The sequence below is a fragment of the Toxotes jaculatrix genome, chromosome 9, assembly GCF_017976425.1.
Source record: "Toxotes jaculatrix isolate fToxJac2 chromosome 9, fToxJac2.pri, whole genome shotgun sequence".
Taxonomy (NCBI): domain Eukaryota; kingdom Metazoa; phylum Chordata; class Actinopteri; family Toxotidae; genus Toxotes; species Toxotes jaculatrix.
This window is the reverse complement of record NC_054402.1, coordinates 22,564,294-22,588,309: the sequence shown is the minus strand read 5'-3', so window position 1 is coordinate 22,588,309 and position 24,016 is coordinate 22,564,294. Positions and strand designations below refer to the sequence as shown.

Below are 24,016 nucleotides of genomic sequence, written 5' to 3'. Positions count from 1 at the left end.
TCTTTCTTTCTTCCCCTGTTCACTGTGTTTCCTATATGGATTGACGGGGTCCGCGTCAGAGCGCACAGACTAGACCCGCCTCCCGGTTGTGGTGCGCTCGGTGCGTCTCTTTCCCCCTGTCCGCTTCAAACCCATATTCCACTGGGAAAGAGAGAGAGAGGGAGAGAGAGGGAGTGAGAGAGGGAGAGAGCAGGACCTGGGATAAGAGCAACTAAAGAAAAAGAGGAGAGAAAAACGGAACAACGACACAAATGGCACTCATGGCAGGGATTTTGTTCACGGCCACCTTTCTTGTTTTTGGGATATCTACATTTGTTTCGCCGGCACGGATATACCCCCCAAATGAAGGTAAGGTTATTGGAAGAAAATAACTGCCGCGGACTTCGGACTTCATCCCCGCTCCGTGCTGTGCGTGTTTGCGCCGCGGAGCCACACTTCGTTCGCCCCCTTTAGTTGCGAGTGCGTGGAGCCGCGATGAGTTAAATGATGGAAAACACCCACGGTCACCTTTACGCAGAGACTTTTGCGGGTTTTACGTGAACGAAGCAGGAATGAGAAGTGGCTGTTCAAATCCGCATCGGCTGTTTTGGCCTCGGCTCGGGCTTGGATCGTGCCAGCTGCCGAAAGGCTGCGAGCAGGAATACTTGTAGCCCCGATGCGTACTGTTCTTTCTGTTGCGAGAGAAGGTCAAGCCGATATCTGCTCAACAAGCAGTGTAGCATCTGCCTAAACGGACCTGTAGATCAGAAATGAAGTGAATTTACGAGTCAGTGGGAGATTCGCAAATTCGGCACCAAGCAGCTTTTTATTTATCAGTTTCAGAATTGTTCACACTTATCGCTCCTGCTGTCACATTGTGTTAAGATGGAAAATGATTATGGGGAATAAAGGAAAACCAGTTCTAAAAGTTCAGTTGAGCTGGATGATGCATTATATACGCTCCGAATTATAGAAGAGTTTCTTGCGTTTATTAAATGATCCTCGGTTATGATTTAGCAGGTAAACGTTTACTGAAAAGCGACCAAACACTGGGCTGCAAGATGTTAAAGCAGTGCGTGGTGTGTCCTATACAAAACAAGATCTCGGAAGCTTTCAGGACTGGAGTTGCCTGCTCGGGGTCCCAGGGCGCCGTGTATCCAGTTTCAAAATGTTAGGCCCCTGTACAGACTATATCCCGCATTCTACGGCGAACACAAATAAATGAAACGCTTTATTTTAATTTAAAACAACCTCATCTGGTGCATGAAGTCTGTCCTCTGCAGAACCTCGTTTTCGGATTCTGCCCTCCTCGGCAGAGCAAGCAGTTTGACACAAGTCCACAACGATGCATCTGTTTATTATCTTATTTTATTTAAACATGAAATAAATGTTTCATATTTAAAATTGATCAGTCTGTATTGTACCTAATAAACCTAACGTAGACAGTGGAATTACATTAAGGGTCCATTTATTTATTTATGCTGCGCAGTTGATGAAGCGTCTTATTCAAACTGAATTCAAAACAGCTCTAAAAATAAATATAGATACACGCGCACTCGTTGTCATTTAATTCAGTTTAGAAAATGATTAAATTAATGGCTCGCAGGTTTACTTTTTCACTTTTATTGTTCATGGCAGCCTGTCCGTCTGTCAGGGGCATTTTAAATGCGTTTTGTTCTTCAACGACCAAGTTTATGCACACGGCTCCCCAACTGATTCCGATCACATCAAACATGCTGAAAGCAGCTGCTGAGCAAACTAAGAAATCATTATTTTAAAGACACTTGGGAAATGCATTTGTCATTTGTAGAAAATCTTTTTCTCAAAGAAAATCGATCGGAACGACGCCCGTAAAGCCCAGCAGGGAATTACGCATAACAAAACATTTACAAGTTTCTCATTTGTAAGACTGCTTGGCCTACGGGTTTTATTCTCTCTCTGCACTGACATTCATCATGAGGATATTTTATACTTGATAAATCGCCTTAACAATTATTTCTATTCGTTGAGCCTTTAACAAAACAGCAGCCCATTTTTCTACCTCAGTGTGTGAGACCTAAGTGGATTATACATGCCAGTGCTGATTGTTGTATGGACGGACTGAGACTGCATGCTCACCTCTCCTATTCTTGTTTTCCAGTCACGTTATTGGACTCCAGAGCTGTACAGGGGGAGCTGGGATGGGTCGCCAACCCGACAGAAGGAGGGGTAAGTACTGCAAAGAAGTGTCCCCTTGTTAGGACGCATGATCCCCTATTGAGCAAAAATGGAGAGATAATATCCATTATTGGCAGGAGCTCTGGAGTGGACGCCAAATAGATACACAGCCTTCTTTGATAAGATTTTGTCCTGGTGAGCCGTTTATGGGAATATCTTTGTCTATGATTTATTGTGCAGCTGTCTTCACTGTAGGGATATTAGGCTCAGGGTGAGATCAAGGCATAATTTTGCCGTATCTTACACTGAAATATGGATAAATTAGAATTTGCCATTTTTTTGTGTACAGAGACCCTCTGGAACACCTTCCAGGGCCCCATGGGGTCCTCGGAATTCACTTTGAGAACTGTTGGGTCTATAGGCACCCCTCTCACCCCCTGCTTCCCTTTCTCCTCGCTCCCCTTCTCTCTAACCACTCTGTAATGGTCAGATGCAGAGGCTGATACTGCAGCGGGCGTCAGGTTTCCTGAATAGACGGCGGATTGAATCGGTCTTTGTGGAGAAACTTTATATCCCTTTCCACCATTGAGTCTAAGAGAGGGAGAGAGAGAGGGGGAGAGAGAGGAACTTGGCAGCTGAGAGAGGGTCCTCTGGAATGGATGAATAAGGGGGAAAGTGCAGCGGGGTTCAGCTCTTGCCGCAGGACGACTGGGTCGGGCTATAAAGCAACGGGGAATAGGGTCGACAAATGCATGATCTCTCAGCCTAATTGGGAAATCTATGGCGGCTCTGATTAGGGAAAGAATAGGTGCTGCATTTGGGCCGACAGTGGCCCCGGATGTGCCACGGGTATTAGTTTGCTCGGGAAAGGTTAGGCACCTGCCATGCCTTTAGCCAAGTCTAAATGTGATCATATAGAAATGGCCCTCAGTGTATTTGAATGGCATATCTTCAGAAGTTAGTGATGACCTAAATAAATAATTGTTCATAATAAACAGCAGTCAGCAGTCACTCCTCCATTTGTTCTTCTTACAGAAATGCGATGTACATAAGCCTTTTAATGTTTTATGAAGATTAATACAAATTAGCTACAGTAATCTTAACTAATGAATATGAACCCAGGGGAACAGAATTTCACCTCATGCTCGAAAGCTTTTCTCAATGAATTTGGCTGGTGCTGTTGCTCAGGTCCTCGCCTCGGGTCGTCCCCATGGCCATTTTATCACAAACAAATGATTGACAGGGTCCTGGCAGGCCCGTCAAGCCTGCATTCACCCTCTCATTACCACCAATTGGCCTTATTCTTCCTCTCCCCTGCTATCAGGGAAAGGTACGGCCTTATCTCAGCACTGCTTGATTTCCACAACAAAAGGGGGGCTAAAGGAAGAGAGCAGAGTGGAATGGAGCAGCAGGGAATGATAGACATTTTCTCAAATCATACAGCCGCAGCTATGTTTAGCATTATCCCACCCTCCTCCAGGGAATTCAGGCTTTAAAGCAGATTGTTTATGATAAGGTGTCAAATCAAATCTGGCAGCATAACCCACACCTTCCACTGCCCCATTATGATTTTTTTGAACATTTTTCTAAATGGTTGAAGCTACAGCAGCCAAAGGCCTGTCTGCTCTTGTTTACAGCCCAGCTCAGTCAAAGACTCTATTTAAAACACACAGTGAAAAACTTTGGGGAGCACATCGCTTTGAGCCTCCTAAGACATGCTTGTATTTGCTCAACAGTGCTCTGTCGAGAGGGGAACTTTATCATAAGTAAAACAAACATTCCCTCTAGGCAAAAATAAGCCAGGCGGCGCTGGATAACGTAATCCATGCGCCCCACGTCAGCGTCTCCCTCTCTCTGCTATGAGTTCATACTAACAACCGTGGCGAACATTTGCTCTGTCTCCCGGTCCCAATCATGTATGCAGATGTAAAGCAGGCACACATTAGATCATTAGCATTGATTCAGGGACCTTTACTTTTTGCATTCCTATAATCCCCTGTTCTCATTCTTTCCTTTTTATCTTCTCCTGATACCCTGAGACATCCAGGTCTCTCAGTGTGTGTGTTTGTGTGGGTGTGTGTGTGTGTGTGTGTGAGAGAGAGAGTGAGAGAGAGAGAAGAGGATTTTGTATACCACTCCCCAAGTAATTGAACTGTAGGCATTACTGAGGCATAGAACTAATTACAAATTTCCTTTCTCGCAGTTGAGGAGAATCCATGAATATTAATATCTTTATGATTCTATATTAGGACCTAACAAGTCTATCAGGTGCCATTCATAAAATATGCATTAAGTTTAGCCATCAATTAATTGCTCTGCTGAGACTCAAATATCGACTAAGCTTTCTCGCATGCTCTTTTGCACAGTATCTCTCATTCTTGGCATAGACTGGCTCTCAATCATGTGTGATACTTATGTAGTCTATTTTAATTACAAGAGCATTTAGCTCTGATATTTTTCTGATGTTCTTAACCTTTAACAATACTGATGCAACACTTTTATAGCATTTTCCTACTGCTTTGATAATCTAATTTAACTGGTTAACTGTGGTTTCAGGGGTTTAAGAATATCGTTGTAACATTTAATGTTGTGACCTTTCCCCAGTGGGAGGAAGTGAGTATTATGGATGAGAAGAACATTCCCATTCGGACGTACCAGGTGTGTAATGTCATGGAACCAAACCAGAACAACTGGCTTCGCACTGACTGGATCCCCCGTGGAGGTGCCCAGCGTGTCTACATTGAGATCAAGTTCACCCTCCGAGACTGCAACAGCCTCCCGGGGGTCATGGGAACCTGCAAGGAAACCTTCAATCTTTACTATTACGAGTCCAACAATGACAAAGAGCGCTACATCCGTGAGAATCAGTTCGGCAAAATCGACACCATTGCCGCAGATGAGAGTTTCACTCAGGTGGACATTGGTGATCGCATCATGAAGCTGAACACAGAGGTGCGAGATGTGGGCGCCTTGACCCGGAAGGGCTTCTATTTGGCCTTCCAGGATGTTGGAGCGTGCATTGCACTCGTGTCTGTCAGGGTCTTCTACAAGAAATGCCCTTTAGCAGTGCGTAACTTGGCCCAGTTTCCTGATACCATCACTGGGGCCGATACCTCTTCGCTTGTGGAAGTTCGTGGCTCATGCGTGGATAATTCAGAGGAGAAAGAGGTTCCCAAGATGTACTGTGGGGCTGACGGAGAGTGGTTGGTACCCATTGGGAACTGTCTGTGCAACCCTGGATATGAGGAGCGCAATGCAGAATGCCAAGGTAAAGAAGTGACATTTGTCTTGTTTTTTGAGCTGACTGGTTTCTTTTGCACCTCCTGCTATTTATAGAGCACTCTCTCTTTTCTGACACTGCTTTTCTGTTGTGTATCCTGTTTTTCATTTCTCCCCTTTCTCTTGCTCTCTTTGTTTTTATGTCTGTTTCATTCTCTCTGTCCTTCCCTCTCCTCCCTCCCTCGATTCACCTACCTCTTACTCCGTTGGATATCTTTTTTCTACAGTCTTTTTTCCAGTGTCTGGTTGGGTGATAGAAGCAATGATGATTGTAAATGGAGTAATTAGCAGGCCCACTGGGAGGTGTTGTGCAATGGGGTGCATCCCAGGAGAATTGGTGACACCGGGAGGGGAGAGTAGAGCTCCAACTGGTTTGCACTACCACTGTGTCTTTCACCCCCACCTGCTCTTTCTCTTATTCCCAATGGAGCCTGAAGCTGGGAAAAGGAGATAGACAGCTTTAGAGGAAGGGAAGGAGAGAGAAAGAGTTTATCATTCCAAGCAGGTATGAGAGGAGTGAAAATACACAGCTGTGAGATGGAGTTGAAATAGTGCTATTTGGTAGGGGGGAATAGTCCTTCGTGGACGATTATTCTCGTCTCAGCTCACTGTGATCCTATACCAGGCTGTTTGATGAGGTTTTAAGGTCAGTGCAGAGTGTCTCCTTCCACATTTTTTAAATCAGGAACATGGTAGAGGCTTCAGCATGTTGGTGAATTCAAAACATGGCCTAGAAATGCCAGCAAAACCTGCCAATAGATCTTTCCGAATTTCTGCTTTCAGAGGTTTCAAGCTTATGATAAGTGGCATTTTTGATAGACTCTCCCCTAATTTGACTTGCTTGTTTCATTGCACACAGTATATTGTAGTTGATGGTATGGAGCACTATATTATGGGTAGCATCCAGTAGTATTCAGCAGCTGTTTTGTGGATTGCATGCAGCATTTTGCCAAGCCAAGGCACAGTTGTCAGCTGGCCAGACGAGCGGATGCTTATTCTGCCACAGCGGTTGATTGGTATACACCACCCTTCACACACAAAAAGCAGGGGGCCACAGCAGTGAGGGGTCAGAGGCTGGGCTCGGGTGATTAACAGGGGGATGGACCACTACACCTCTCCTAATTTACAAGGGAGCCTTTATCTTGGAGGACTAATTGCATGACAAACAGGCCTGGTGATTTAAGAGTACTACTGGCTGCTTGGGGGTGGGGGAGGCAAAGGGGTACAACTGGTCACAGATGGGTTTGTGTGTGTGTGTAAAAAGTATCATTTGAGCTTTAAGAATTCTGCTGGAACGTCGCCCATCTTCTCTGTCGCTGGGCTCAGATGGCTGCAGCCAGGTTTCTGTCCCCAGGGTTGGCTTCAAAGAAACAGAGAAATGGAGGGTTGAGTGAAGGAGACCAGAAGGCAGTCAGTTACAGACTTTAGGTAAAGCTCCCCTGGAGTTGCTTTCTGTCGTGCAGTTTACTAAAATAACATCTTGTTTAAACCCTGATCTCATACTGTATATCATAACTTTAATTTGCCTGCAACATTGAAATAGACTCCTTATCTTTGCTGTTTAATTCCAGTTAAGATAAATCGCTGTTAACCTCCAAAGAAGGCAATAAAGGATCTGGAACCGTTGATTTCATATGACTAATGCAGTCTCGTAGTGTCTGCCAGCCTCTGAGATGGTAATATTGTTTTTCAAGCCAATATATCCATTTAGTTCACATATCACTGCATCTGCTTTGCTTTGTTTAAGTTTACAGTGCCAATAAACCCAGTCCATTCATTTTAAGCTCCAATTACACTTTAAAAAGTTCAACATTTCACTTCCAGTTGGACACTGGATAACATGCATTGGATTTGATGCTTCATGGCAGCCCAAAGCATTGGTGTGAGCCCACTCCAGTGACCGGAGGGTTAAAAGGTGCTGGCCACTGTCAGTCTTCAAGTGCACTGATGAGCTGGTTAATATTCCTTAGTGTGACAGGCTCTATGGGAGAGGGGCTCCACGGCTATGTGACCATGTTGACCAAGCGACATAGGAGCTGGTTTTTGAGGGGAGGGGTGGTGGATATCAAGGGAGAGTTGTGGGGTTTGGTGTTTGTGTTAATATTTTTTTTTTTCTGACATATTAAACAAAGTTGTATGAAAGTGTAACAGCCTGTTGCTCTCTCTGTATGGTTTGAGTTGGTTTAAAACATTTCTTTTTGAAGGTTTTCTATGGTGCACACGAGCCCATTTGTGTGTGTGAGAGTGTGTGTTCGCATTCTTGTGTGTTCGTGCTTGTCTTATGTACGTGCGGGGTTACAAGGGCACCTTGGCCCCTGGTTCCCAGCCCAGGATGAATGGGCTCTCCTCCATCATTGTTTGGGGTAGCAGCGGAGCCGACTGAGGCTGGTGATGTTGGGGGGGTAGAGTGGGGGTTGATGGGGCACATAGGAGTTGTATTCTCCACCCCTGGCAGAGGTCAGGGGTCATCCCCTTCTGCATCCATCTTACTGCTGCGTGTGACAGGGTCGTGGATCCAGGATTGATTAAGATATCAGGGTTTTGACAGCTGTGGCGGGGGTGTGTGTGTGTGTGTCTGTACTCGAGGTAGGCCAAGGGTGGATAGGGTGTACACTCTGGGCCAAGGCAAGAGGGGCAACCGGGGCACTCAGGGCCAAGGGGCCCCCTGATCTAAGGAGAGGGAACTGTCTGTTTGCCTTTGGGATCCCTTTCCCTGTTAACTACCTTCCCCCCTAAGCGTGGTGAGGAAGGGTGGGGGTCAGAGTGTCCCCTCGCTCTTCATCTGGTGAGGGGGTCCCTACTGTTGGAGGGGTGCTGATGAGGCAGTGGCAGGGAGAGATTAGTGAGAACTATGTCTGCCATAATGGGGAAATGATAATTACCTTAACTGTTTTTTTTCTTGCCGAGTGAGAGAAACTTTTGAACGATGGTTTGCTCTGACAGCAGTTTTGCCTCCGCAGAGCAATGATGTGTGCTTTCAGGAAAATCAGCAGATTTCAAGTTGTGTTCCTGTGTGTGTTTTGCCTTCAAGATGTATATGTTGGTGTGAGTGTAAGTTGAGGATATGACTGGACTGAGGCGTGAAGGTGACAGACGCTTTTGACTCTGCAGAATGTTAGTTCATGGTTGAGCTGTGAACTGGCCCCCTGCAGCCCATTGTCACCACTGATCAATACACACACACACACACACACACACACACACACACACACACACACACACACACACACACATTTTAATGGTAGCTAACATTGCCTCCAAAAAAGGAATTAAGTTAACATTGAAGTTAACAGTATTTGAATCCCCTACCTTTTACGTTTTTGTTTACTTTTTAAATTTAAATGAATATCCTGTGACTCTTGCACATTTTATCTTCTGCTTCTCGCTGCTTTTAGTTATGTAACATAAAATGTATCAGAAACCACAATTCATAACTTCCCTCAACTTAACCTTCATTTCCACCACTGTGTGCAAAGCTCAAATCCTTTTTACGTGTGAGTGTGTGTGTGTCTGTGTGTGTAGGTGTGTGTGCTTGTGGATAACTGCTTAGGGCCTGATTGTGATGTCAGTGTGTGATCGGAGTATTTTCTCACCTGAGACCCCCCTGTATTCCCAGCAGTCTTTGCTGAACTGGAAACTCTTATTGGTATTAGATTAAGAGGTTTTAGGGATGAAGTTTCTCTCCTGTGCTGCACTCATTGTGTGCGTGTGTATCTAGGTCTCCCATTCTCTCTCTCCCTCTGTTGACAGTGTTAAATATGCGCTTGGGAGCATCATTCTAAATTCACCACGTAATTCTATTTAGCCCGCCGGTCCCTGATGGCTTTAAATACACAGAATCAGTCCCTGACACTTCCTCTCCCTCCTCTATTTTCCTCCTTCTTCTTTTCCTGCATACACACAAACTAAGTATTTGCATCTTCAGTAAAATCAAGACACATGCAGAGAGGGATGTCTTAGGTGACAGGAACCAGTATGTGCATGTACACTCACATGTGCAGACATGTATGCACATGTAAAAAAAAAAAAAACGAAAGGCCATGTTAAGTAATAGACTCAAGTACACAGGCACATTCATAAATATGTACAGCAGATGCACACACACAAGTTTTAGTATGCGTTAGTACACACACACAGACACACACTCAGAGCTGAGCAGAGCGCAGCAGAATAGAGGTGAATGTACTCATCACTCTCCCTGCCACCAGAGAGGCTCATTTTGTGCTGCTGAATAGAGACGAGGAATCTATTACCATCGGAGAGCAGGAAAGAACAACAGATACAGAAAGGAAGGACAAAATGTCTCATGAGCAATCCTCCGCTACCCTCCCCTTCCTGCTGAAATAATTGCTTAAAGCATTTTTTAAAAATATTCTGTTCTTGTTTAGCTCCTCAAATGATGAAAAAAAGGACCACTCAACACTTCCCTTGACTAGATGGAGGCGGGAGGGGGTGGGGGTAACTGGGGCTGGTGGTAATTCAGCCGTCATTAGCTGAGGTGCTGAAATGTTTTTCCTGCTCGGGCTGCTGTCCTGCCTCAGTGTTTGTTCCCTTTGCAGGTCTCAACACTCATCACCTCTGTCTTTCTCCTCGCTGTGCCCTGTTTAGGGCAGGAAGCCACCGGTGATTGAGCATGACCCAGCTGATGGCTGTAGTGCTCTCACAGCACCCAGAGCTACACCACAGTGTGTACAAATGCACTGCCATGAATACCCATCTTTAAGTCATTTACATCCTATTGGGTTTTAACAGCTCATTTTTTCCTATGAAAGTCACATTTTTATTTTACTGGAACGACGTGCCTTGTTTTGCCTTGTTTCAAAGAAGTGACACTGGTTTTAAAGAAAGTGCCAGAAGTATGTCAAACCACATTTGAAATAAGTAGAATTATTGCAGCCTGAAATGTTTTGTTTAAAATAAGGTTTCAGTACCGGATATAACTCAAAATAGTGTGTTAGCCTGGAAAGGTTTTATATTCAGCCCACTAAAATGCTAGCAGATTCTGTTTAAGCAAACAAGACACCGTATGCCTCATAGCATGGGGTGCCAGCAAATATGCTCTCCTTTGTATTGTATTTAGTTTTGTTTTTTAACAGTGAGAACTGTCACTGGGGTGAGATCATTTCACTAGTTTCATGTGGAGTTAAATAGCAACAGGTGTCATTTAAAAGCCTGAAACTGGCTGATTTAGATGGTGAATGATCTCAAACTGAATAGGCAAAATAATAGCTGGTTTTAGTTTTTCAAAAAGGGAATAAAAATCAAGCTGTGTCCTGAGCCCCATTCTACATAACAACTTCAGATTTTGTAGTTTATTCACTTTGGAAATAGAACAAAATGAAGTACACTCAAAGATGCCAGTGTGCTGACTAAATTTGGTAACATTTTAGAGTTTGCTGTAGATGGACACTCTTGTTAGACAGTGCTGAAGGAGCTACAGAGCTGGGAAGAAATGTTGAGCCTGATGAGACAAGTCCAGGAATATCTTGGAGGAAAAAAAGTAAATATTAAATTCTGTTTTCCACAGTTCCAGACTTGCAGACTCCATCGCTGCATGTCTTAAAAAACAAAATCATTGGGTCCATAAATTTCATATACTGTTGCAACCATGTATCTCCAAAATGTCAACTTTTAAAAGCTAAAATATTTACATGTTTAGCTTTAAGTCCATGAAGAAACACTTGGTTCTTCAGTTCATCTTAAAAATTCAAAATCACAAAAACCGGAGATGCCAGTTATCATTGGACAGCAATGACACCACTTGCTAAATGGTATGCTATGCAGATTAATAAAAAGTGTATATTTATGGACAACTGTTAGCAGGTAATGTGGAGTGAGGGCAGTTTACATGATGTGTTAAGATGGATGTTCTTACAGTACAGCTAACATGGTTGTCACCTGGCATCAGCAACATATATGCTGAGGAATTGTTAAAAGGAGGTTTAAAGGGATGATAACATTTCTCTTTCTCCTGTCCTCTCCTCTTCTCTACTCTACCCTCATCTTTTTGAAAAGCATCCTCTCTTTGAAGCCCGCGATGGGAAGAGGGAGCGATTAAAGCAGTCAGCAAGCAAATTAGCATGTCAAAAGGCCCTGAATCAATACCCCAGCTCTCTACCAGCACAACCCTGCAGTCCTTTCACCCCCTCTTCCCTCTCCCTCTATCCATCCCTGCCGTTCCCCCATTTCTCCGGCTGTTTCCCTTCTTCTCCCTCCATTTTCTCCTGCACTCCTGCACACTCTCCCTCTTGCTCTCTTGCCCCTCTCTTTCACTCATTTTAAAAATTTCTTCCCCCTCTTCCTTCAAAACCCCTGTTTTCTCCCTCAGTTGACAGACGGAGAGAAGAGGCCGGATTTGTAAAGAGAGATGGATGGATGTATAGGCAGAGAAAGACGGCTAGGGAGAGAGAAGTGGACAGCGATCAAGTGGGCATGGGTGGACTGTTTCAGAGAGAGAGGCAGTGAAAGAGAAAGAGGGCCTCTGCCACCTTCTTTGTGCTGAAAGAGAGGGAGAAGAGACCTCTCTCGCCAAGAAGAGTGGAGGAGATGGGGACGAGGAGGCAGGGAGGGAGGTAGAGAGAGTGAAAAAGAGACAAAAAACACGGGGGGAAGTGAAGTGGAAAGAGATTTAGTTCCAGTCTGGCAACCGTGCTTTTTCTACACTTCATCCATCGGTTCACCATTGCACGGAAATCCCTTTGATCTGGGGCAATGTGTTACTGATCGCGAGGATTGTGTGAGTGTGTGAGTGTGTGTGTGTGGGCAGACAAAGAGTATGTGTGCGTCTGAACCATTATCTGTCCTATATTTATTCTGTGCATCTGTCGCAGCAGGCATATCACATGTTGTATCATAAACTTCTATTAACGTTGCAATCGCGTAGCGCTATCTGCGCCTGGAGACAAAGCAACCCAGCAGCTCTCCAGATGGACGGCCAACTCTCCCTCACTGTCTGACAATGGGAGGCTGATTGCAAACACCTTGAAAATGTTTTATCTCTCCCTCTCTCTTTCTCCTGCTGATTTCTATCTCTAAGCTCCCTCCGTCCTGCCGGGCCAATAGTAGGTGGTCTTTTGTCGTCATCCGTTTTCTCCGGGGGCGCAGAGTTCAGTGGCCAAATCAAAGGCTGCTCCGTTGCAATCAGTTAGGGGTTATGACAAAAAGCCTTGCAATAAAGGGCTGCTCTGTAATCTGATTGGCCCTGAGACTGGACGCCGTGTCCATTTTAATGAGCTGAGATTCCCCTTTTCTAATCACACTGGTGGAGGAAATGTCATACTGGCTCATTCTCCCTAAAAAAAAAAAAACACACACACACAGACACACACACTTAGCATGTATTAATTGTATGAAAGAAGAACGAGGAATACATACAGGTTGTTGCAAGGAAACATAGTTTTGTGAACATCTGTCAGTGCAATAGAGCTGCAAAGTGGGAGGAAGTATTTCAGGCACCTAGGGTAGTATAAATGAGTTTGGGGCATGTCCAAGGCTTTCCAACCTGCCAGGCTGATTAATCACCAGAAAAGATGAACAACTGCATTTGAAAACAGCTGGTTTGTTGTTGTTGTTCTTCTTCTTCTGAAGTGCATTTAGGTAAGAACCATTCGATCACAGAGCTTAAAATTCTGTTATTTGTGCTGCTGATGGAGGGTCGGACCTTGAGTTTATGATTTGTAGAAAACTGAAAATATATGTTGAAATTTGTTCACTTTTAGTTTCTGAGTTAATTGAATTCAACAGAATGAATTCTACAACTGTGGCACAGTTTTTGTTTCTGATTGGAACAAATAAAAGTTGCAAATGTATGCATGGGTTTTGTGTTATTGTGGTATTTAGACGTATCCACAGTACTGAAATTTAGGCCACAAAGTGTCATTAGCTTATCAAGGTGTTTCTATTACATTTTAACAGTGTGTCTGCTTACAGTAGTATGTTACTCCATGGAGCCATTGCCTCCAGTCAAGAAATAATCTGGTCCAAAAATCCCCATTCCCCTTCTATCCAGTCTTTATTTTAAGATAAGCTAATTAACTGAGAGTTGAAGCTTCATATTAAGTACACAGACATGAGAGTGATATCAGATGTCTCAGCAAGAAAGTGTATTTCTCAAAACATATCTTAAAAAGCTGGTTTTGTACATTGGGAATCACTTGACACTTCTCCTTACACCTATCCTTGGTTTCAGCCCAGAACTTTGAGATCAGGTGGCTGACCTCTTGCTGCGACTACATGTGTATGCGCACCGACATGCAAAACTACACGTGTATCAAACACACCGCGGGGTTGCCTGCGAGGTGTAACCTCTCCGCAGGAGGGCTGAAATGTAATTTAGGGATGTGGAAGTCTCACAGCACTGGGGAATCCGAAGCTGCAGGTCTCCAGCCAAAGGCAGAGGTGTGTCCATGCTTGGGCACGTCTTTGGGATTAGAAACCTTGATCCTTCCTGATCCGCAGCAAGCTGTCAAATACTGCTGGAAGAGGTGGAAGGGGGAAAAAAAAAGCAGTCCCTTGAAGGCTCACAGCACGGAGCAGAGGAATGTGAGGGGAAGGAGAAAGAGGAGCAGAGAGAAAACAGAGAAAAACAGGACAGAGATACACAGAAAAGGTCTGGGTTGAAACGAAACGGAGGCGTGGATGTGTGTAACAGAGGCAGTGTGTGTAGAGTAAAGGAGAGAGAAAGATGAATTGACTCCTGTCTAGTGGCCCTGATAAACGGCTGGAGATGTGAAAGGTGAAGTGGGGGGTTATGGGTACAGACGGCAATCGGTCTTTGAACAAGCCTAGTGTGGTTGTGTCATGACCTTCGACAGCCGCAGTTGATATTACCGTCAATATCACTACCTGTGTGTATAGTACAGCAGGTTCGCCTCACTTTGAACTGCTTCATCAGAGCTATCCTCCACTGAAGATTTAGGCCCTTTGAAAAACTGCTGATAGCAGAGGTTACCTACAGAATATAACTTTTAAAGAAGTTAAATGGAAAAGGAACAATCTGTGGGTGTGATATAGATCCTTTTTGTTTGGTGTGTACAAATACAACATTGGCAGTGTTAAGCAGGAGAATAAAGGAAGTCACGGACACATTTTTGGCAGCTCTGCAGGGCGTTGGAGCTCCTCACATCACTGACAAAGCTGCCAAATGTGGAGCATCAGCCTAAGTGGTGAAAGAAGCCATAAAGATAAGGAGAGATAACAGAAAAGGCAGGAAGAGAGCAGTGCACATACTTTGAGTGAAAGAAGCCTGTGAGTCCAAGAAACACAAAACATAACGCAGAAACTGGCCCTCTTCCAGCGGTGCCCACACACTTACTTCAAAGATCGCTGTGCATTTGAATCTCACAGCCCTTTTGTTTGCCTCTTCCCGTCATCACTGTGCCTGTGTGTCTGTCCTCACATCAAAGCTAAAGGCTAAAACGTTACACATTAGCAGAGTAACCCTGTCTAAGCAGCAGCCATTAACCCCAGGGTCTGGTTACACACCCCGTGGCCCCCCTGCAAGGCCAGGTTCAACTAGCCTGGGGTTAGGGAGGGCAACACATACACCGCGCAACAAAGTCTGTGGACACACGTACGTGCTGCTATATTAGGAACGCACACACATCATGCAAAGCCATACCATGCGAAAAGGAGCTGACACAGTTTCAAGGGGGTATCACTTCCACGACAACAGTGACCTCGATCTTGTTTTGAGAGAGAGAGAGAAAGAGAAGGGGAAAGTGGTCTGGGGCGAGTGAGGCCTGAGTGACACCAGGAGAGGTCAAAGGTTAAAACAGTGACAGCCACAGTGGAGACCAGCAGACTGTCTTTGGGCTGACATGAGCTGTTGAAGAGTTAGTGACCCAGGAAAGTTTTTATGTACCCTGCCAGAGCTCACACACACAGCACATATAACTGCATTTAGACGTACAACAATACAGAGACACAATGGTGTGCATGGGTTTCTCAGGGACACACACCCTCATGCACACACACATGCACAATAGAAGGTGTTTTGAGGCCCCAGACAGGCTGTCGTCTGGGAGCTACAAGTAGATTACCTAAACAAACAACCTAAAAATACCTTCATTTTCACCCGTAAGTCGACCCTTTCCAACCCTCCCTCATAACCCAACAAGACGCTTCTGAGAAACTGACAAGGTTGATGTTAAACTTGCCCCTGAGACTACACATAACTAGGTAATTAAAGTTTTGTACTTGTGTTTCTGGACTTTTAAGTGTTGACAGATGAGTGTGCACGCTGATTCAACGTCTCCGTATGTCACGTGTATTTAATCTGATTTACACCAGGGGTGTAGTAGAGCCATCTAAATGGCTGATGTAAATATTTTTTGGGGGTGAATTTATCATTATGGCATCATATTTGATCATATCCAAGTGACCACATAATAGATGTTCATAATTACATATTAGGGTTGTTTGTCTTGAAAGTCCCCTACTGCAAGGGATTGGTTTCCCATTTTGCTTTTCTTATTCACCTGAATACCAGGCTACATGATATGGAGGTAAAGGTTTTATTTTGGCTTTAAGGTGTATGTGATATGGCTCTGTGGTAATGATGTCAGACTCCCCATTTTCCAGTACCATCATAGCCACCTGAGATTACACGCCTGTGGAAAGCAGATCAGCAAAGATGGAAATAATGAAACTGATATTGAGCTCAAAAGACCCAGTGTCTCTAACTAGTCATACTGTAATTAAGTGAGCCAGCATGACAATAGAAATACAGGCACTGATCCATAAAAGCGTGTAAAAATAATATATTGATATATTTGATATTTACTGATGCAATCACTAATATTTAATCAGTTTTATTAAAATATTCGTCACTGATACTTGTTTTGTATGAAAGTCTTAACAAACATTTTATACATGGATCACAGAAGTTTTTTTTTCTGATTTTCAATTCAGAAACAGTTTTTAGATAAAATAACCAAATGGGAATTAACACTGGGTGATATTAATAATATAAAGTGGGGATCTTCTTTATTTTGTAGTTCTAATGAGATATATCACTCAAATGAGCTTAGTACATTCTACCCCTTGTAATGCAGACATAAAAACCTGGCAGGGACAGCTTTCAGGATACATTACTGCAAAAACCAAATCCCATGCAATGCACGCTAGACAAGAATGATTTAAAGTGCAATTAACTCATAATAAGTTAACAAAAGTGTGCATTGTGAATGCTGCATTGTGGTGGTTTGCAGTGATTTGTTATGTATTTGTGTTACAGCTCGACACGTGGTTTACACTTGTTTACAGAATTGCATGAGGCCCCATTGAGACTGCCTCCCTATCGCTTCCTCTTCCTCTTCACCTATTCTTAGTGTGTGTTTGTGTGTGTTCTCCTCACACATCCTCCCTTTTCCTGCCCCATTCTCCTTGGCTCACTGCGGGTAGAATGGTTTAGTTCTCCCAATTGTTTAGTGGTGTGTGCCCATGTGAGTGTCCCCTCGCACAACAGCATTAGCATATTCCCCCACCTCTCTGCCTTTTTTTTTTTCATTATTGAATTGAAATGCGGCTCTTTTCATTGTAAACAATGTCAGGAAAACATGCTAGGTACGCTGCCTTCTAACACTCACATATACAGACACACACACGCCCAACATGAGACTCAAGGCCTTGGAGACTTTGGGGAAATTGGACCAAGACAATACCTTGACTGAGGCTATTTACTCCCCATCGTCCCTGCTAGGCTCCTGTCCCCATGTTTACACAAAGCCTGTTTGGTGGATGTGTGTATGTGTCTTTGTGTGCATTTGCATGCATGCGTGGTATTGCAACGTGCCTCTGTGTAGTCCAGAGGGCCTTTAAAGGGCTTTGTGTGAATAGCCGAGAGTGTGCAGGTGTGCACAGGTGTGTAAGCCTCTGTTTGTGTATGTATCTCTGTCTTGTTTGCCTTGAATTATAGTCCATTACCCACCTGCTGTGTGAATCTTAGGTCACAAAAGGTCCTTAGTGGGTTGGCGCTATGCCCGGCTTTGGGTGGTGCCACCCTTGTGGATCTGGCATGGGTGCAAAAGTGGAATCTGAGTGGCCCCCACCCAACATAGCCAAGTCAAACAGTGTTTCACTAAACAAAGATGGCTCTGTTTGCTGTCTGTACCTCTCTCTGTTCTGTCCATCTCCCTGCTCTCCTCCGTGTCCACTCTGAAATCCCAAATACGTCTCCTCTCTGTGCACTTTGCCCTCAGTACTCACTCTCTGTGTACTTTCTTTTTATGTCTCTTTCTTTTCCTTACCGTCACCTTCAGTACGCTGTGTCTCATTTTTTAAGGAGCGGTCTTTGTCCATTCTGAAGTGGCTGGGTGGAATACTTTAGATTTTTGCGATATAACCATTGTACTAATATTCCTTCTTAAGGCCAAGTTAGAGGAATTAGGGAGGAAGTTGAGGCCTACGTGTCAATAAGAACGCGGAGGTCTTGGTTTGCAGGAAGTCTTCAGAACAATATTTCAATTTTTTCAGTTATGCAATCCAAATGGCAACAATATAGGTGGCACCACAGTACACCCTTAACAAAAAATGGCTCTATGTTGGAGCAGGAAATGATTTGTTTGGACTGTACATTAACAGAACCCTAGTTATTAGGCTAAAAAACTTTTAGGTTTTATACACTCTCACACTGTATGTAGACACTGCAAGAAATCATTTCTGAACATGTAAAATGGTGCAAATTTGCACATTTTAGGTTGCACTCTAGTGCTGAATTTAGATCAAAATGAAAAAAAAAAAAGAACCACAAATGAACAGTTGGTTGTATTTGACAGTTTCAAAATGTTACTGAATATAACAATTTTTTGGCTTTCAGAGTCTGTTTTTGTTTTGTTGTAACTTTAACATTTTGCTCGCCTGGTTCTTTTAGCTTGTGCTGGTACAGACATTTTAATTAGGGCAGCGTCCTGGGTGGCTCATGTGTGATGAATTGGTTTTGCTAAAAATACAGTTATAAATCATCCAGCATTTGACAGATAAACTGCTGGCAACTCTTGCACTCCCTGGTACTGGCCACTGTTAGAAAAGCTGCAGTGATTGTCTGAAAGGTTAGCTTGTGTGTTATTAACATTGTTAGACTCCCTGTTTTTTGTTCTTAAGCTTCATTAACACTGTTGAGGGTGTCAACCCAGATTTCACTAGCCAGCTTTTTTGGTTTTGCATTTTAAAGGATGGTACCACTAGTATGGGACCTTTTTCAGGTCCAGGTCAAGATGTGTGTCGAGTGTATGTCATCAATCATGGTGATCAGTTTCGGTGGCCGTGTGTCCCTCATCCATCATACTGATGGGTTTCGCTGGCCGTGTGGCTGTGTGTCGCCGTCAGGGCCGGACTTAATTAATAACCCCCAGTGACGGAATTAATGAGTTAACCTGCTCCACTCTCCTGCTGTTCCAGTGACAGATGTTAATGGTCAGCAGCTAGTTATCCCTGCTAATATGCCAGTGGCTCAGGTGTATTGGTGTGTATGGTGTCTTTTATTATCTATATTTGTGTCTGTGGGGGAATAGACAGGACATACATCCAATACTTTATGTGTGTGTGTTTTTTTTTTTTAATCCAGCTTGGGACTGCAGCCAGAGGGTAAACAAAGCACTGTTAGAATAGCAGTCCTTTCTAACAAGAGTCTTACCTGAGCAATGAACTGCTTTCCACAGGGAAAAAAAAGAAAAAAAAAGAAAAAAAGAGATAGAAGAGACACAAAAGCAGAGGGATATGGCAGTAAGGCAGGTTAAATAGAGATTGCTGGCTCCTCAAGGCGCAGAAGAAGGCGAGACTCTCCTTGCCCTCAGGTCCTGAAAGCTGATCTCTCAGTTTTGTGAAAGAGCGGCTTTGTGAGGACGCCTCTAACTTTTCTTCTGAAGAGCGGTCACTGTCTGTTATGACTAAAAAAGAGTGACCGAGTTTTCATCACCTAAAGAAGATAAAGCACAGTCTTGAAAGGAGAGAAAATGCCATAGTTTGAACTTAACTCTCTTTTTTTGATTACAAGAGAGGCAATTGTTCTGCCTGGGCAGGCCTAGTTATTGTGTGCCGTGTGCTGGGTGTTATATTCCTGGGGTATTTGGATGGCTGTTGTATCGCAAGTTTGCTCTCATGCTTGCAGTCCCCAGTGTATTAGATACTTTGTTGTGTAGGCTGCAGAATAGCTTGCCTATCAGGCTTTGCATGCGGGTCACTCAAGGTGGGTTGCAGTGGGTGGGTGTGTGGGTAGATGTGGTTTTATTTGGCAGTGTGGGGAGCATCCATGGTTGTTCAAAGCCTGGTGTGTAGGTTGTTATCACTCAGAGGAAAACCTAGCTGGGTTTTAGTTGACTCGTGTGTGGGTAGCTATCATTGTATCATTAGCTTTTGTGCACTCCTATTTTTTGCAGAAGCTGCGTTCACGGTTTTGTCTTGAACAGAAGTTCCAGATTTCCCCTCCCCTCATGCGGTGCAACCAATTCAGCCAGCAAAATCTCCACCACACGGACAAAACTACTCATTAACTCCCACAACCCTCTCCCTCCACCCTTGTTGCTCCCTTTCCTCCAAACGTGCTTTAGCTTAGAGACAACTGGGATGTGGATGGGGCGGGGGAAAGACTGACAAAAGGGAAAAAGGACTAAAGCCAGAGGAGAGGATTGAATGAGTGAAAGAGCTGCTGGGGGAGAAAAGGGGGAAGAATGCGATGTCCCAGTCTATGAGGGATTCCATTTTTTGCCTTTCCAGAATAGAACAGTAAGTCACCAGTCTCTTTGTCTGCCTTTGATCTCCCAGCTCAGGGATTTGGCACCTGACAAACCCCTCTCTGTCTGAAAGAAGGCCTGCCGAGAGAAAGCCTAGGAGAGTGGGAGACAGAGATAGAGGGCGAAAGAGACTGAGAAAAAATAATATAAGAGAGCTAAAGAGTGATGGGGCAAAAAAAAAGAGACAGTTTAAAAAAGATGGTGTAGTAAAACAGGGTTAGACTTTAGAGAGCAGTGTGAGAGGATATGATGAGGGCTTCTCAGCTCAGATCCCATAAAAACTAAATACATATGTGTTCATGTGTGTCTGTATTTGCGTTTGTGTGTGGGTTTGCCACGGCTGGCCCGGACAGTGATAAATCCAGCGAGTCTTAAGGGAGATTCCTCTCTGAAGCCACGGTCTCTTGGACCACCCACTATTGCGGTCTCTTCACTCACACACACACTCACACTGCTAATAGGAAGCAAATTCCCCAGCTTTACTTGGATATCGACCTCTCTTTTCCCTCAACGGTTCCTTCCTACGAGGCAGTCACTGCTATAAACAAGTCCTCATATGTTGACATCACATTTTCAAACACAATTTCGGAAATGCAGAGTTTCAGACCACAGATCAAGATACCAGAACCTGTCTATTGCATACGTGGATTTGGAGTTGTGCAAAGAATTCTGGGACAGTTGGTGGGGACGCTGAGGTCAACCTGGGACAGCTTAATAATTGACGAGCAAAAAACTCATCAACCGTGCATGGTCTGAAGTAGCCTGCTTTTAGACTGTGTCTCTTTCAAGAGGCTCAGGCCCAAAGGCTGTGAAGCATGGGACTCAATTAACTCTCCCTCAAGCTTTTAGCAAGAGGGAATCATCTCAAACAGCTGGTTGACCCCACTCTCAACTCTGGACACTTTCCTGGTCAACGCACATGTACAAACCCTCACAGCAACTTTGTGTTTTGTCACCTGAAGCGGTCACAACCTCTTAAACAATACCCACAAATCCCAGTGTCCTTCTGTGATGAGATTGGGCACTGAAAGATTGCTTTAAAGATAGAGAGATAACGCGAAGCACCTCCCGACTAATCTCTCCTCTTTTTTTGTAACTGTGAAGAAAAGAAACGGGGGGCTTCACGCACCCCTGCAGGCTACAATCAAAGAGGCCCTTAGCTTAGCGTTACCGAGTGAAGCGGCAGGGATTTAGCCCTGATTGACTGAGTGGGAACAGGCAAAGAATGGCTCAGCAGGTAGCAGCTAGCCCGGCTCGGTTAACGCCATGCAACGCTAATCCAGCTGCTACAGAGGAGATGCTGCGGGGCAAAGAGGCTGACTTTATTACACCTCCATGAGAGGGATTTCCCGGTATTTTAGGGGGTTTGTGGATTTCCTTCGCTATTTGTACGTGTGAGCATGTTGCATGGTTGGTGGAATGTGTGTTTATGTTGGAGGACGGACTTCCTCCTCGCTGCGGTGTATGTGGATAGGCGCTGATTTGATTTTTGGTGTGGTGAACACATGTGGGAGTTTGTTTATGTGACTGTTCTTTTGTGTGTAGGATCCCCTGATGTATTTATGACTGTGGCATTGAAATCCATCCCTTTCAAATGCACTTTTAGATCTGGGTTGTGTATGTGCTTGTAAAGATAGCCATTCTCAATGTGTGTGTATGTGTGTGCATGTAAGGCTTTACCCCTACAGACTATAAGTGTGTAATTATCTGATTTATATTGGGTATGAATTTATCCATCTGTCTCCAATTGGTCTTTTTACATCATAACAAGACAGACAGAGACACACACACACATACACACACCGCCCACTCTACCAAAACCCCAACCACCGACCCTCTGGCTTCAATGCCATTTGCTGCCCACTGCCAAGCACACGGCAGCATCATTGACTGACAGGTTATTTGGTCCAATCGGTGTTGTGACTGTCTGTGCCGCACCTCTCAGAGAATTGTTCTTTTGTCCTATTCTTCTGGTTCAGCGCTCAGGGGGTGAAATATAACCCTGTTAGGCTTCCCCGGCAATTACAGAAATGGATAGACGAGGGAGAAACTCCTTGAAAGACGAGCCGTCCAATCAAACTGTCACTCAAAAGAAAGGAGAGCACTGTCGCCAAAAGTAGGAAAAGTTTCACTTAGGTTACCATTTCAGACTGAGGTGTGTGTGTAAGGTGTGTGTGAGTGTGCGTAAGATCCCGCAGAGTGAAAACAGTCTTGTGAGAGTGACAGAGCTCCTGGTGTGCCGAGTGTGGTGGCATTTGTTTGTTAAATGGTCTGAAATGCCAATGGCTCTGGTTTCATTGTGGCTCCAAGTCTTGCCAATAGAGCATAGCTTGAATTTGTGAGAAAGACAAGCAGTAGTTATTTGATCTTCTGTTTTTGTCAGAGGAAATAGTGCCCTTTGCTTGTGTTCTGTTGTTTTTGATAATGGAACGCAGGTTCTTGAGAAAGGAGAAAGGGGAGAAAGCTCTGAAGATGGAAAATGAAGACAAAGGAAGGAAGGATTGAGGAGAGAAGAAGAAGCCTCTGGGCAACATATTGTTTTCTGGTTGTTAATTGGGGGAATTGGGGCAAGATGACAGTGTTTTTTTTCTTCTGTTCCATTGGAAAACAACTATTTGAAGTCAAGTGCAATGCTATGGCACCATCCCCTTATTACCAAAACCTTGGACATATTATATATATAGGTTTTATGAACTTCATTTGTAATATTTACTCTGGATGTATCTTCTAAATTGATCTCCAGGGGTTTTTATTAGAGATGGAGATGTCGGTCTCTGAACTACTTTTGTTTACAAGACCTGCAAAACAAATGACATTCCCATCAGTCTCAGCTGTAATTAGCAAATGTAAGCACATTATCTCTCTAAGATGGTAAAACATTACACATGCTAAACATCAGCATCGTTGTCAGCATGCTGTCGTTAGCATTTAGCTGTGTATATGCTTTCAAAGCCACTAGTGCGACTGCAGACTCAGCCTTTCCTCTCTGCTATAAAAATGCTTTACATGATAGACTTGTATTTCAGGTTAAAGCAATGCGCAGCTCATGTTGCCTGTCAATGTCACATCTAACCCAACCTGCCCTCCTCTGTGTCCTTGTTCTCTTTCAGCCTGTAAGATTGGTTACTTCCGCGCACTGGCCACTGATGGCTCCTGTTCCAAGTGTCCGCTCCACAGTTACTCAGTCAGGGAGGGATCCACCTCCTGTGTCTGCGACAAGGGATACTTTCGCTCTGAAACAGATCCGGCATCCATGCCCTGTACCCGTAAGTACACCCACATGTTGCACAGACATACATGACATACAGCTGTATTAGCAGCGAGCCATGATGGGCTATGATATGTAAACAGCTTAATCTATCTTGCTGAGCATATTCCTGTAGATACTGTTACTTTGTAACGCAGTATTAAAAAAACCTTTAACATACACACAGTGATCGCCTTCATCTGAACATGGTCACGGATTCTCTCTCTCTCTCTCTCTCTCTCTCTCTCTCTCTCTCTCTCTCTCTCTCTCTCTCTCTCTCTCTCTCTCTCTCTCTTATCTCTCTCTCACGCAATGCCAACCTCACTTATCCCCTCACACACACAGAGAGAGATTGTCTTTCTGCGCACACGTAAAGCAGGAGGCTGCTAGTTTAATAGGTGTCTTTTGAATCCAGGTGGTACTTAGTGATCAGTCATGGTGACATAGAGCTAATAAGGGTATTAAATCGCAGCATCCCACATTTAGTTTTCAACAGTGAGATTGCAAAACAGCAGAGTAGGGTGAGAACAATGGAGAAAGACAAATAGAGATAAAATGTTTGCGGAGACACTGGGAGGTGATGAAAAAGGTGGGAAAACAAGGGCAGATGGAAAGCTGGAGATGT

At 44.2% G+C, this 24,016-nt stretch overlaps 1 protein-coding gene across 2 annotated transcripts in view; it reads left to right on the top strand.

Moving 5' to 3' along the window:
• The first annotated feature begins 165 nt into the window (after positions 1 to 165).
• The window catches only part of epha4l (eph receptor A4, like), a 53,800-nt gene continuing 29,949 nt past the window's right edge, over positions 166 to 24,016 (top strand). For both annotated transcript variants that reach the window (XM_041045813.1, XM_041045812.1), the window contains exons 1-4: positions 166 to 348; positions 2,120 to 2,187; positions 4,741 to 5,404; positions 23,255 to 23,410. In XM_041045813.1, the coding sequence (XP_040901747.1) occupies positions 252 to 348; positions 2,120 to 2,187; positions 4,741 to 5,404; positions 23,255 to 23,410 (985 nt within the window). In that variant the 5' untranslated portion in view covers positions 166 to 251. The remainder of the gene's footprint in view (positions 349 to 2,119; positions 2,188 to 4,740; positions 5,405 to 23,254; positions 23,411 to 24,016) is intronic.